Here is a 13,352-nt window from a genome sequence, read left to right as displayed (position 1 = left end):
CAGGATAGTCCGAGTCTAGACTCAGTATGATTAGGGACTTAGTTCAGTTTGGGGTGCCACATTATTCCAGAACATGTCCACATTCATCCTGCACTACTCAGACAAATCTGACCTTTTCAATAATGTGTTCCACTCTCCACCAATGGTGGCGCTGCACCAAGAATTACTGAAAGAGAAGACGAGACAACCAACGAAGAATGAAACTGTTTCATTTATTTTTTGATGCAGAACAACTTTGGTTTCTAGGGCATAACAGCTAAACATGGATCCTAGCAGTCTTGGGGTGATCAAATTTCTATCAGAACTTTTACCATCCTGACCAGGATCCTGACATTGTCCCACATGCAGCATCCTTATTTATCCAGATTGATACTGCACCTGGACAAATAAGAGACAAACTGTGGGTGCTTTGAAAGGTGTTTTCAAATATAATCTATTACTATTAACATTATTTCAATCTAAAGTCACTCACTACAAACCCAAAAACACTTAATAAATGTACGTTATTTTCAACTAAACGTATCAGTAAACTATCATTACTTGGTGAGTACTTGCATTGGACTGCATTAGTGTGTTTAATAGAGTGAGGTGATAACTCCAAAGCTATTTAAATTATTCTCTGCTGTACCCACAAGTTTTTACATTTTATGAACTTTATGTCATTTCATGTATTATTCCAGACCCAAAGGATTGAAAGTGGTGTTCCTGGAGGCTCCACAGGAGAAGCAGGAAATTCAGGTAGGTCTTAAAGCATGTCAACCTACAGCATCCAAAGCTTTAAGGAACTCCAGGCAGACCTCATCCACCCCCGGGGCCATTCCTTGGAGCAGCTTTTTAACCACCTCAGTGACCTCAGCCTCAGAGATAGGAGAACCCACGCCGGGGTCCCCTGACTCTGCGTCCTCATCTGAAGTTCCGGAGTCGGTGGGTATAGATGGAGCACTGCTTCCCCCTCCTGAGCGATTGAACAGTGGGCCAGAATCTCCTCAAGGGATTCTCCATGGCCTCTCCAAACTCCTCCCATGCCCAGGTTTTTGTCTCAACGACCGACAAAGATGCTTAGCCTGCCAAGTCCCACAGGCCAAAAAGTCTCGATAGGACTCCTTCTTCAGCTTGATGGCATTCCTCACTGCTGGTGTCCACCAACGAGTCCAAGGATTTCTGCCACGACAGACACAGACAACCTTACAGCAACAGCTCCGGTTTACTGCCTCAACATTAAAGGCCCACTCGGACTCAATGTCCCCTGGCTCATTTGGGACATGGTTGACGCTCTGCTGGATATGCATGTTGAAACTCTTTCTAACAGGGAACTTTGGCAGATGTTCCCAGTAGACCCCACAAAACATTTGGGTCTGCCAGGCCTGACCGGGATCCTCCCCCACCATCTGAGCCAACTCACCACCAGGTAGTGATCAACTGACAGCTCCGCCCCTCTCTTCACCCGAGTGTCCAAGACATGCGGCCGCAAGTCCGATGATACGGCTATAACGCTGATCATCAAACTGCGACCTAGAGTGTCCTGAGCACATGTGGACACACTTATGCCTGAACATGGTGTTCATTTTAGACAATCCATGACCAGCACAGAAGTCCAATAACAAAACACCACTCAGATTTAGATCGGGGGGGTGGGGGGGGTTCCTCCCAATCATGCCACCTCCAGATGTCACTGTAACTACCCACATGAGCATTGAAGTCCCCCAGCAGAACGAGGGAGTCCCTGGAAGGAGTGCTCTCCAACACCCCTTCTAAAGATTCCAAAAAGGTCAGGTGCTCTGAACTGCTGTTCAGTGCATAAGCACAAACAACAGTTAGGACCCGCCCCCCCACCTGAAGGCAGAGAAAGGCTACCCTTTCATCCACGGGGGGAAAGTCGCAGGGAGGGGACCATGTCACCTATATCACCCTCTTTCAGGTTAAGGTCCAACTGGGCTCCATGGGCAAAGTTCCTGCCACCAGGCACTCGCCTCCACACCCCACCTCCAGTCCTGCCTCCAGGGGATGGCTGGGGTGTCCCGCGTCTGGGCAAGGAAAATCTGGATCCATTGTTTTTATTTATCATAGGGGTCATTTGAGCTATGGTCATGGTTATGTTCCTAAGCCAAAGAACTTGGACTAGATCTATGTATACTGAATATTATCATAAACAATTCATAAAATAAGATACTGACTATCTTACTCTTAGTTTTTCTGTATTTCTTCTGTGTTTGAGCAGTGCAGAGTTTGATACCGACCGAGAGCTACCAGTCAGGTAGCAGTGGTTCTCTAGAGGAGCCCTTTATCTCCACCATCCCTCAGCTGGCTTCACCAGGACCAGATCATGTTAAGGTCTCCTCTTTTTAATGCATGTTATCTTCTCTTACAACTATCTAAATTTAAATAGATGAAATGTTTAACTGTGATACCCCTTTTAGTGATTCACAAAAAGGACCAGACTTGTATGCTGGTGCAGATTCATGTTGAGAATCACAACAGATGAATCTGTGCTGGAAAGGTCAAATAAAGTTTGTTGCTTCTGTTCTAGACAGAGCATGGAAATGGGAACACCGGATTGGTGGTTTCACACTAATTGCTCTTCTTCATAGATCTGGTCCAGACAAAAGCTGAGTAGCTAAAATGGTCTGGATGTAAACCAGTTTTTTGTATGGATGTTTGACTGTCTGTTGTCTGACTGCAGGTTCTCTCAGGCTTGTCAGTATGGACCACTGACAACCAGAGCCATGAGAATCCGGGAACTTCTCCATCTACTCTTTCTGTCTCTCTTACGTCCTCAATCGCTGAACATCTCCCATCCTCACCCGGTTCCTCACCAGAATCCTCACTGTCTTATACTATGGACTTGTTGGACATCCCAAAATCTGACCAAAAACCTTTAAACAACAAGTCACCAACCATTCAGATTCAGCCTCCACCGACTTCACCATCCAAACCTGAGTCTTCATCAGACAAACCAAAGAAAATGATTGACTCCCAGTCTGGAGTTCAGGGTCCTCAGGTCCAGTTTACTTCTGTCTCATCTGTTTTCTCCACCAACAAACCTGCCTCGCTGATCTCAGAGGAGTTCCAGAAAACCCAGTCCACCACCATCTGTGCTGTTTCTCATGATTCTGAAGACACAACATGCTTTGCTTTTTCTCTTTTCTCTTCCCCTGACTCCTCTCTGTCTTCATCACCAAATTTCCACCAGTGTCAGTTTTTTGCCTCCACCTCTACACCATCGACACAGTCAGACTTATCTGGGAAGTCATGGAGCAAACATTGTGCTGAAAATTTTCTCTCTGCCTCTGCTTGGTTATCATCTCTGTGTCTGTCTTCTCCGTATTTACATCCTACTTCTCCCAGTTTTCTTTGTCCACCCTCTATAGTCCCTCCGACACTGATCAAGTCTATCTCAGACAATCATGGAGACAATCAGAAAGATTTTCGTCCACTTCAACCAGATGGAATCGACCTCTCAGACGATTCTCGTCAGTTGAACATCAACAATGATTTTGCTTCATCCTCAGACTTTCTGGACTGCTCTGTGTTAGAGGATGGGAATCCCACAATGACCTCTGTTGCTTCTGCACCTTCTGTTAATCCAGATAGCCTGATACATCCACCTGATGGAAGTTTTTCAGATCTTACAGACCACCCCCAACTGGTTGGGGGAGCTTTGCCACTAGAGGAAATAAGAGCTTGTGATAATTTAGGCTCTCCTCCAACCTCCTCTGTTGATAACATTTATTTTAAAATGGATCCCATATCCCTGGATGAGGATGACACACTGCAGACAAGCTGGAATGAAGATGGAGTTAATGAGGGGAAAGCTGACATTGTTCAGACATGTACACAAACAGACATAAAACCAGCCATCCAGTCCTGCAGTTTGCATGATGAGTATTCAGTTAAAAGTGAAAACTCTGAAATGGAAATGAACGGCACACAGAACGATTCTCCCTCCAGTTCCTCGGTTTTATACGACCAGTTGTCACAGGTTCACTGCAGGACTGAAGAAAAACCCAGCCATGGACAGACTGAGGGCTTAGTTCTGGTATTTGAAACCTCAGTGGATGACTCAGACGATGAAAATGGAGATGTGGATGCCTTTTGTCAGCAGCTTGATACCGATGATCAAGTCTACTGGGCAGAACCGGTTCATGTAACCCCCATATCTGAAGGGTTGAGCAGCCATGAAGATTCAGACAGATTTCAGTTTCTTTGTAACCCTGCTGCTCCAGATTCGCTTCCAGCCACCGGTGAAGCTCTGACCTTACCCAGATCATCCTCAGCAATGTCAGTCACTGATAAAACCACCAGAAATACAACTGGTGTTTCAGATAAACCCTCCTCCGTCACTCCTGCCCCATTCCCATCCCCATGTCCAACCCTGAACTTCAAACAACCAATTCCTTCTGTCTCTGTTTCGATGTCTTCAGTTTTGTCCTCTCATATCGTCAGTAGGAAGGACGTTCCCTTCCGGACTGAGTCACATCTCAATATTCCCCACAGAATACTCCCATTGGACACTTCCACCCCGCTCCGTGCTGTCCAGTCGTGGGCAGATCTTCGCATTCAACGCATCCCTCTCACCAAGAACTTATCACATCGGTCTGTTCAAACTATCCCAAACAGTCTGAGAGCTGCAGAAGCAACAAAATCCCCTTTAGGGTCATTCCTTGTACCCCAGCCTGGCCCTCTGATGTCTAATGAATGGAGGTCACATGAGTTCATCTCTAAGACAGGTCAAAACAATGAAACAGTCTCTGTAAGTACACGACTCTGGGCTGATATCCAGGAGGATGTGGGCACAAATAAAAAAGACCAGAACAAGCTTTGGGAAGCTAGCCAGACGGTGACCAGAGCATGCTGCTGCCACTGTGACCATCGGTGTCCACAGAAGCCTCACAGCAAGCAGCATTCAGGAAACTTTCCTGTGAGTAACTGTTTCTGTGAAGATTCATTCATGCTGAAAACTTTTAGAAGCTGTTGGTCTTCTTTTCCATGTTTTATTAATGATTGAATTTGTGTATACAGCACATTCACAAACAATTCAATTCCATTTATTTTAATTCTTTATTGTATAGCGCCAGTTCACAACAATGTCGTCTCAGGACACTTTACAGATAAATTACTTCGAGTCAATTCATAATAAATAATAGACTAGTTAAGGAAAACCAACAGGCTGTATCTAGTCCTGACTTCGATCCAATCCCCCGACAAAGTTGGTCATAGGCTTCACAGTCAATGAAAAAGGTACAGTCAAGAGCAAGGTGATGATATAATAAGATGTTTGAACTCTGTAGAGGATCTTTATGTTTAAAGCTAGATTTATACTCTTGCGGCATGTGCGTACAGTAGGGTCTGCGTAGCTGACAGCAGTGAAATGTGCTCTTGCACGCAAGCGTATGGTTACGGCTTCGTGTTGCAGTAACAACACAGATTCAGCAAGAAGCTCCAGAAATCTGGAAACACATAATCACCTGCTGAGAGCTGCTGAGATTCTTATACCAACAAGAATCTCACCAGCTGCTCCAGGCACTCGATTAAAAATGACGCCATCGCTGGCGCCACCAGATGTTGAAGTGGTTGCTCAGTCCATCTGTAAAACCAGAACAAGTACCTCCAACCATCAAAAAGAAAATATGAGGAAATCTTCTGAGCTGGCAGAGGATTGCTGCAGACAGGGGTGGTGTCACAGTTTTTGCCTCTTGATGTGGGAGAGGCTTTGCTGGACGATCACAGTGTAAGGCCTACAGGCTCGCGGGCAGAACTGGAGCAAGCAAGAGAAAAGTTATAGATGCTTTGGACGTAGGGACAGGCAGTGGGGGATGTTTCTTGGACACAAGCCTCTCAATCAGGTTCCCTGGTTTAGGAGGTTGGAGGTTGAAAGACCTGAAACCCCCTATGACTCCAGGTACTTCACTGGTGATGTCCAAGTGCATCAGGAAATGCATGTTACAACCACAGCTGAGACTTATCTGAAAGAATTTCTGTCTTATTGGGAACAGATAATAATGATCCGGTATATTCTTGTCAAACAGAAAACTCAGAGAAGTGATGAGAAATGTTAAATTAAAGGTAATGTCATCACCACCTCAAAAATAAAGACAGAGGTCCGTGAATGTGAATATATTTTACTGTGTTTCTGTCATTAATGTATTTAATTGTGCAGGTTTATTCTTTGTTGGTGCAAGTATTTATTAATGTTTGTATTTATGGACCCATACTGTAGAATGATGGTCCTGTTTATTTTCCATAGTACTCTCTGGATGAACTGGAGGAGATGATGTTGTGTCTGCAGCAGTTTCGTTCTGTCTTCAGTGACATTGAGGAGCAGTCCTGTGAAGACCAGGCAGCAGTTTACAGTGTCTTCTCCACCACCGACAGGTATAAACAGCTGGTCCTGCACTGGTCCCCTCAAAAACCTCCGCCCATCAACATTCGCTCTGAATCAGGGGCTTACTAATGAAACCAGCTACCAGAGCTGGACAACGTCCTGTTTGACTTCATTTCTGGGTAAAGAAGCCATTAAATATACAGAATTTATCTAATATCTCCTGATTCAGTCATTCTGTTCAACATATACTTAATTATGATTGGCTGGATTCATAAAATGATGAGAAGTTGTTACCTGATGAAAGCAGTAAGGCCTAAAATAAATGATTTGCCCAATATTTACAATTTAATAATCAGAAATTCACAAGAATTGTTGAAACTGATCAGCTGAGGCAGCAGTTTAGGACCCAGCAGGTATTTCTGTTTCTTTTCCTCTATGGCTGTTTTTTTTTTGGGGGGGGGGGGGGTGAACCTGTGGTTGGTTCATTCGTCCAGGCACAGAGTTAAAGGAATTATTTGAGATTTCTGCTTCAGAGCAGAGTTACGGTGTTACAGGAAGGAAGGAAGGATCCTGTGGCGCTCCGTGTTGCAGCGAGGTGGAGTCAGTCTGTTGGTGAACGCCTTCCTGAGGCTGTCCAGCGTGTTGTGGAGAGGATGGGAAGGACTTTCCAGTATAGTTCTTAGCTTGGACAGCATCCTCCTCTATAACACCATCCTCAGAGAGTCGTGCTCCACTCCAACAATGTGACCGGTCGCCTTCAGCACTGCTGCCCCAGCACACAGCAGCATGAAGAAGGGCTCTGGCCACCACATGACATACCCTGAGCATCATCCGGCAGATGTTGAAGGACTTTACTCAGGAAATATAGGCGGCTGTGGCCCGTCCTGTAGATGGCATCAGTGACTTTCTGGTTGGTGGACATCCGCTCCTCCTCCTGAGCTACAGCTGCCATGTTACCTGTTAACTTGGAAAAGTGCTTATTAACATGGACGTTATTGTGAATTCATTTCTGTCATGTCTGGTATTTGATCATGTAGAATGGATCCGAGTTCTTTTCTTGTTCATTTTTAAATTTATATGGATTATTGATTCATTTCAGTTCATGTTTCTGGAGCAAATCAATGGAATATGTTTAGAACAAATAGTGCATGTGAAGTGATCACCTGTTGTTCACTGATGTGAATCAACTGGTTTATTTCACATTTATATTTTCTTTTTATTATTATTTGGTGTTTAGATAATTTCATTTGTTAGTGTTGTATCTGACAGAACGAGGACTGATGAATCTTTCACTTTCATTGAAAAGATAGCCAGTAAATCCTGTTTTTGACAGAAATGGTTATTTATGTACATTTCTTAGTAAAAGTACACATTATACACATGTGCTATAAGAGAAGACTTGCTTCTAGTTTTATTATGGTGGGTAGTTCACAGCTGTTTACTGAACCATTTGTATGCACTGGAGCAAAATTGTCAAAGGACGCCTCAAAACACAACTCTGTGTGTGTGTGTGTGTGTGTGTGTGTGTCTGTGTGTGTGTGTAGGGAAGATGCTCAGAGTTTAGAGAAGCTGAGATGTGCAGTGAAGCTGGAGGCTGGAGAACTGGAGATGCAGCTGAAAGAACTGGCCCATCACTACGATGAAAGCCTGAAAGCGGTAAGAAAACACTGAATCCTGATGGTGCTGATGGTGCTGATGGTCCATCAGCGCAGCGCACACAGACCTATCAGAGAATGCATCATGATCCTCACACAGCTGGAAACTCGCTGTAAATTCTGGTGGTGACGTAAAGGTAGCCGTCTCTGCCCGCTGAGCACCCAACTGGCCCACACGTTGCACCATGGTGTGGATTGCTGCATGCTATGGGTTGAGGAGACGAATTTGATTAGAAAATCATGAACAAAAGTCCTCATGGACGGGAAAACCAGGACAGAAGACGGCTTTAGAGAGCTGAGGTCAGACGGGTTCAGTGGGAGGAAGCTCTTTGGACTGGACTGAGTTGAGTTTGAGGTGTTTTACTTTGTTCTGACATGTTTGTAGCTGGAGCGGTAAAACTGTTAGCATACCTGAGCTGGAACAGACTCCAGCCATCCTGGGACTCCTGACTGGATTAAACATGGAAAAGGAGTGAAGTCTGACTACTTAATTGTTTGATTTCTTGCTTGTGTTGTTCTTACTCTCAGATGTAAGTCGATTTGGAGAAAAGCATCTGCTGAATGACTGTAGAATAGAATAGAATAGAATAGAATAGAATAGAATAGAATAGAATACATACTTCTGTCGGTCGGATTGTCCATTTTATCACCTGACTTTTCTTATTAGTAAGATTTTAAAGACACTTTTGATAACGTATGTTTTCTGATTCTGTTGTTGAGCAGAAGATGCACACCCTGTTGGATGAGCAGCATCTACTGTGTTCTCAAGTTTTACCACCACAGACTGCCCCCACATCAAGTCCTGGCCCCAACAGGACAGTTTCTAGTCCAGACCGCCTGCTGCAGGATGCAGCCTGGAATAAACACAGCGGGAGTTCAACCACACAGGTACCTCCTGCATCCATGGACATCTCCGAGAGTCAGGGTCCTCCTCCCTCTGCAGCAGACAAGCTGGACTTCCTCGGCCTCCTGCAGAGAGTAGGAAAATCATGTATTCATTAAAGCTAGAAGACAGCTTGTCATATGTTACTCTTTTTAACGTGTTTCAGGGTTGCTTTACCAGAAGCTGAGGCTTCTGGTAGAAAAAAAGATATTTTACAGTCTAAAATATTCTAGAAAAACCAGAAAGCCATTACTGGTCTGTTGTGTCAGTCAATATTAACAGTAGAGCCTAGAAAACACACGGAAGACATTATTATTATTATTATTTCATGACAAATATGAGGTCATTTTGAATTTAGGCTGTAAAAGGAAGCATTAGAAAACAGAAACAGCTGGACGAACATGTTGCAATGACATAACTGATTTTAGAAAGAGTACCTTAAAGCAGGGAACCCCATCTCCTGTCATCAAGGCCCACTTTCCTGCAGACTTAATTAGAATAAGGTGTGTTGCAGCAGGGAGACATCTAAGACCTGCAGGATAGTGGGCCTTGAGGCCCAGGGCTGGGGACCACTGCCTTAAAGGGTTCAAAGCCTGTTTTTCTTTGTTTTCTGGCTTATTGACTCTGTTACAGCTACACTACTCAACTTGTCAGATTTTTTCCCTAAAGTCGGCTAATCAGGCATAATTTTCCTCCTTTCTCTTCTCTGAGATCTCTCCAGCCAGTAAAAGTCTGTCTACTGTTGACTCTTGTCTTTTCTCTTGCTCTATTCTGTTCTGTTCTTGTTTTCCTCTCTTTTCCTGCAATGATGTCCTCTTGCCGTTCTTTGATGAATGAGCCAGGATGAGTGTTCTCAGGTGTAAATAATCAGTTGCTGGCGTGCGACATGGAGCGTAAGGTGAATTGCTGCTGTATCATGCTGCTCTGGGCTGGAAGAAAAGTACTAAAGTGGTTTCTCAGCCTCAGGACGCTCAGAACTTCAGGAATAAGCAGAATAAATGTCACTGTGACATCAAATCGAGTCATAAACAGAGTTTAAATGTAGATTTAAGACAAAATGTAGGTAGGTTTTGATGTGAGAGGAGGAAGGCTTCCACTACATCCTGATTTAATGTCTACAGAGTCTTTCAGTTTTCTGTTCCTTTAGGTGAACATGGTAAAGGTCAAGATCCAGAATGTGCCTCAGTTTTTTACTTTTGATTAATCAGACATGATTAATCATACCCGACTGATCAGGAGGAAAATTACATCTTAATGGAAGTGATTGTGGTTAATCAGTAAACTACGTCTCATATCAGATCCTGAACGTGATCTAATCATAACGTAGCAGAACTTTTAATATTGGCAAACATAATATAATCTAAATATTTTACATATCCACATCACATGACGCATTCCCAGATATCCGAACTGGGATCTGCTACACGGTAGTGGTAGCCATCGCCTTCTTCCAAATTTAAGGTTCAACATGAGCTCATGATTTTTATTAAAGAGCAAAACATTTTCATTTACGTTTTACAGTGTCCCATCTTGTATGGAATTGGGGTTGTAAAATAAAGTTGGAATAATTTTGTCCTCCAACCCTACGGGCAGAGTAAAAAGGAGCCTGTGTTTTATATGTTTCATCTAATGAAAATAATATTGTTTGTATTATTTTTCTGAGGAATTTTGTCTTAAATGCACAAATGAACAAAAACTTGTCCAAGATTAAAAGTGGTCCAGACTGATCTTTAAAGTTTTTTGTACAAAACAGTAACTTTTATTTCCAAGGCTTAATGTATAATGTGCTATATATTTATATATATTCTAAAATCCTGTGGACTACACCAGATCCCCTAGATGTGCCATGATGGGTGGAATTATAACAGATCCAGGACGAAGAGGCAGACAGGTGCAGGACTAAGGTTTTAATCAAAAGAACTGATGGACTTAGATCAGTTCTTCAGGGGAAAGACGACGATGATCTGGCCGGTGATAAATGAAACCAGTGGATACAGAAGTGACTTAACGGAGCAGCTGAAGCAAAAGAGCAAATTAAACCAGGTGTGCTGACAAACATGAAGTAAAGTAAACAAAATTCACACTGAGAAAATTCTACAAAATAAAACAGGAAACACAAACCCACATATCACGACAAGGTGAGGAAGGTTTACTCAGAGCAAGCAGAGTTTAACCAGCATTCAGCTTGGAGTTCTGGTGTATGAGGGTGGGGGTCTCTGGTCTCAGGGTTATAAAGTGTGCATCATTTGTCTGCAGATCAGGGCCTGCTGCTAAGACCTTCTGGATTCAATAGACTGTGTTCATGATGAGGTGATTGTTTCTGACCAATTCTCTGCACTCAGCTTCTGGTCCATCACTGATCCTCCACACAGCTGCAGAGTAATCAGAGTATTTCTGCAGATGACAGGACTCAGAGTTGGACTGGAAGTCTGAGGTGGACAGTGTGAAGAGAAGTGGTGAGAGTACAGACCCTTGTGGTGCTCCAGGTCTGCAGACCTCCATCTCAGACACACAATCTTCCAGTCTCACAAACCCTGTGGTCTGTTTGTTAGGTAAATCCAGGTGGAGGTGGAGGTTCCACCTGGAATTTGTGGAGCTTCTCACGTAACAGAGCAGCTGAATTGGGCTCTCTGCAGCAGGTAGATGATGGCATCGCTGTACGCCATGATGAGCAGAGTGGGGAAAAGAGCTCACATAAGACACTGAAATACGTATATATATAAAATTCTCTCTCCCTCTGGTTGTTGTTCCCTGGTCAACTCTGGATCAGGGTGAAGAAGATGCAGCAGCATCAGTCAGAGGTAAAAACAGCACCAAACTTTTTATCTAGGTTTGAATGGGAACTCCCACCCAGAGGACTAGAATCAGTCCCTAGCAGTGGCTTCTCTAAGCCAGAGGGGATCAGCGCTGTGTCTCAGACCTCTGGAGAGACAAAAACAAGCTTACAGTTCACACTCGCACTTCACCTTTTATTTGTCTTCAGTAAAACTCATGACAAAGTTCTCAGAGCTCTTATATTTACAATTAATCAGCACATGATTCATATTTTTATTCATTCAGTCTTTATTAAACAGACTCAGGGTCATAAATACACACAAACAGGAGGAAAGAGAGAAAAATATGAAATCAAGATCTATTAAGTAGAAATAAAAGTGCATTAAATACGTTTGAACATTCAACACTAAACAAATATCAGGATGAACTTCAGTTCCTTTCAGTAGATTTTCTTACTCATCGTGTTATTGGGTCGTCGTAGCCGAGTAGATAAAATGTGGTGGATTTAGAGATGGTTTGCTGGTGTGCTCGTTCAAAGGAGGTTGTCCTTCAGCTGCTCCAAGTGAGTCTAAAGCCTGACGGTAAGGTGGGCTGCTGGGCTTGGAAGACTACATAGACGTGGTGGGAGGAGGATGTAAATGGAGCGATGTCGGTTTCCTAAGCCACAGACAGGACAGGGTTAGGCCTTACAGGGTGTGGAAAACATCCAATATTGTTGAAAAAAGAAGTAGTTGTGAAAAAGGAAGGTTCAGTGGGCAATGAGGAGGTAACAAACATAATCCTTTTCAAGAAGAAACCTTATATTATTCTAGCATGAAATTATACATTTTGACCTTGTAAACCGTTCGTCTAATTTACTTTACTGGTTCTGAAAACACTTTCAGGTCATAACTTGAGTTACTTACCAATCCACAATAAGGTCCAACAGGTGGGGAGGAAGTGTCTGGGCCATCATACAACTTCAGGAAGTTGTTCTGACAATCTCCTGGGTCATCAATACTGATCTGGGCAAAGGTGACGGTCACCACCCGACCTCTGGGTGCTTTGATGCTCCACTCACAATGGCTCATGTTAGGGTAGCTTCCGGGGTAGTTGGGGCTTGCCACTGAGCCATGGTCACCAAACAGAGTACCACCACAACCTGAGGAACACAGGCAGAAAACATCCAGCCGTCTCTGTAAACAGCAGCACGGACATAAAAACAGCTTTATTTTTTCATGTTGAAATGAGATTTCAGGTTAACCGGAGACAAATGTGGAGTTAAAACAATCTGGATAATTGATGGAGACCTGGTGTAAAACTACGTTCTATAAGCTGTGTAATTCTCACTGTGAGGAGAAGATGTCCATGTGGCATCAAAACCATCTCGCGCCATGGAAAAGTCACTCTTGAAGCGCATGTAGAGCTGGTTGGATTGTGGAAAGATGGGGTTGGGAAGGATGCTGCCACAGAAGCGACCAATCAGAGGAGAGTCTGCTGTACTTCCATTACGGATCTGAGTAACAACACAAATCCACAAATCAGAGATCACACAGAGATCAGAGTCAGTACTACAAACTGTAATACGCTGGCTGGCCACAAAAAAGATCAGATTTGTTCGGATCAGGCTTTCCATCCATGTATAAGATAACACGAAATGGTTGTATTAAAGGAGAGAAATAATCCAACAAAAGTTCCTTCAACTTACTGATGAATCTACCCTGTAAATGTGTCTCTC

The 13,352-nt window shown here is 43.6% G+C and overlaps 2 protein-coding genes across 2 annotated transcripts in view; one reads left to right on the top strand and one right to left on the bottom strand.

Moving 5' to 3' along the window:
* Nucleotides 1-3,755: 3,755 nt before the first annotated feature.
* Nucleotides 3,756-9,014, top strand: itprid1 (ITPR interacting domain containing 1). Its single transcript, XM_041968197.1, has 4 exons — nt 3,756-4,918; nt 6,245-6,372; nt 7,867-7,978; nt 8,701-9,014. The coding sequence occupies exons 1-4, from the start codon at nt 3,911-3,913 to the stop codon at nt 8,977-8,979; spliced, it is 1,527 nt and encodes a 508-aa protein (XP_041824131.1). The 5' UTR covers nt 3,756-3,910; the 3' UTR covers nt 8,980-9,014.
* Nucleotides 9,015-11,827: 2,813 nt separating this feature from the next.
* Nucleotides 11,828-13,352, bottom strand: part of cubn (cubilin (intrinsic factor-cobalamin receptor)) — a 51,312-nt gene continuing 49,787 nt past the window's right edge. The window contains exons 65-67 of the mRNA XM_041968231.1: nt 12,965-13,130; nt 12,541-12,776; nt 11,828-12,292 (exon numbers count right to left, since the gene is read on the bottom strand). Coding sequence (XP_041824165.1) covers nt 12,185-12,292; nt 12,541-12,776; nt 12,965-13,130 — 510 coding nt within the window. The 3' untranslated portion in view covers nt 11,828-12,184. The remainder of the gene's footprint in view (nt 12,293-12,540; nt 12,777-12,964; nt 13,131-13,352) is intronic.

Source organism: Melanotaenia boesemani, chromosome 18 (assembly GCF_017639745.1).
Source record: "Melanotaenia boesemani isolate fMelBoe1 chromosome 18, fMelBoe1.pri, whole genome shotgun sequence".
Taxonomy (NCBI): Eukaryota; Metazoa; Chordata; class Actinopteri; order Atheriniformes; family Melanotaeniidae; genus Melanotaenia; species Melanotaenia boesemani.
The sequence above is the reverse complement of the archived record's forward strand: the minus strand, read 5'-3'. Positions and strand labels throughout refer to the sequence as shown.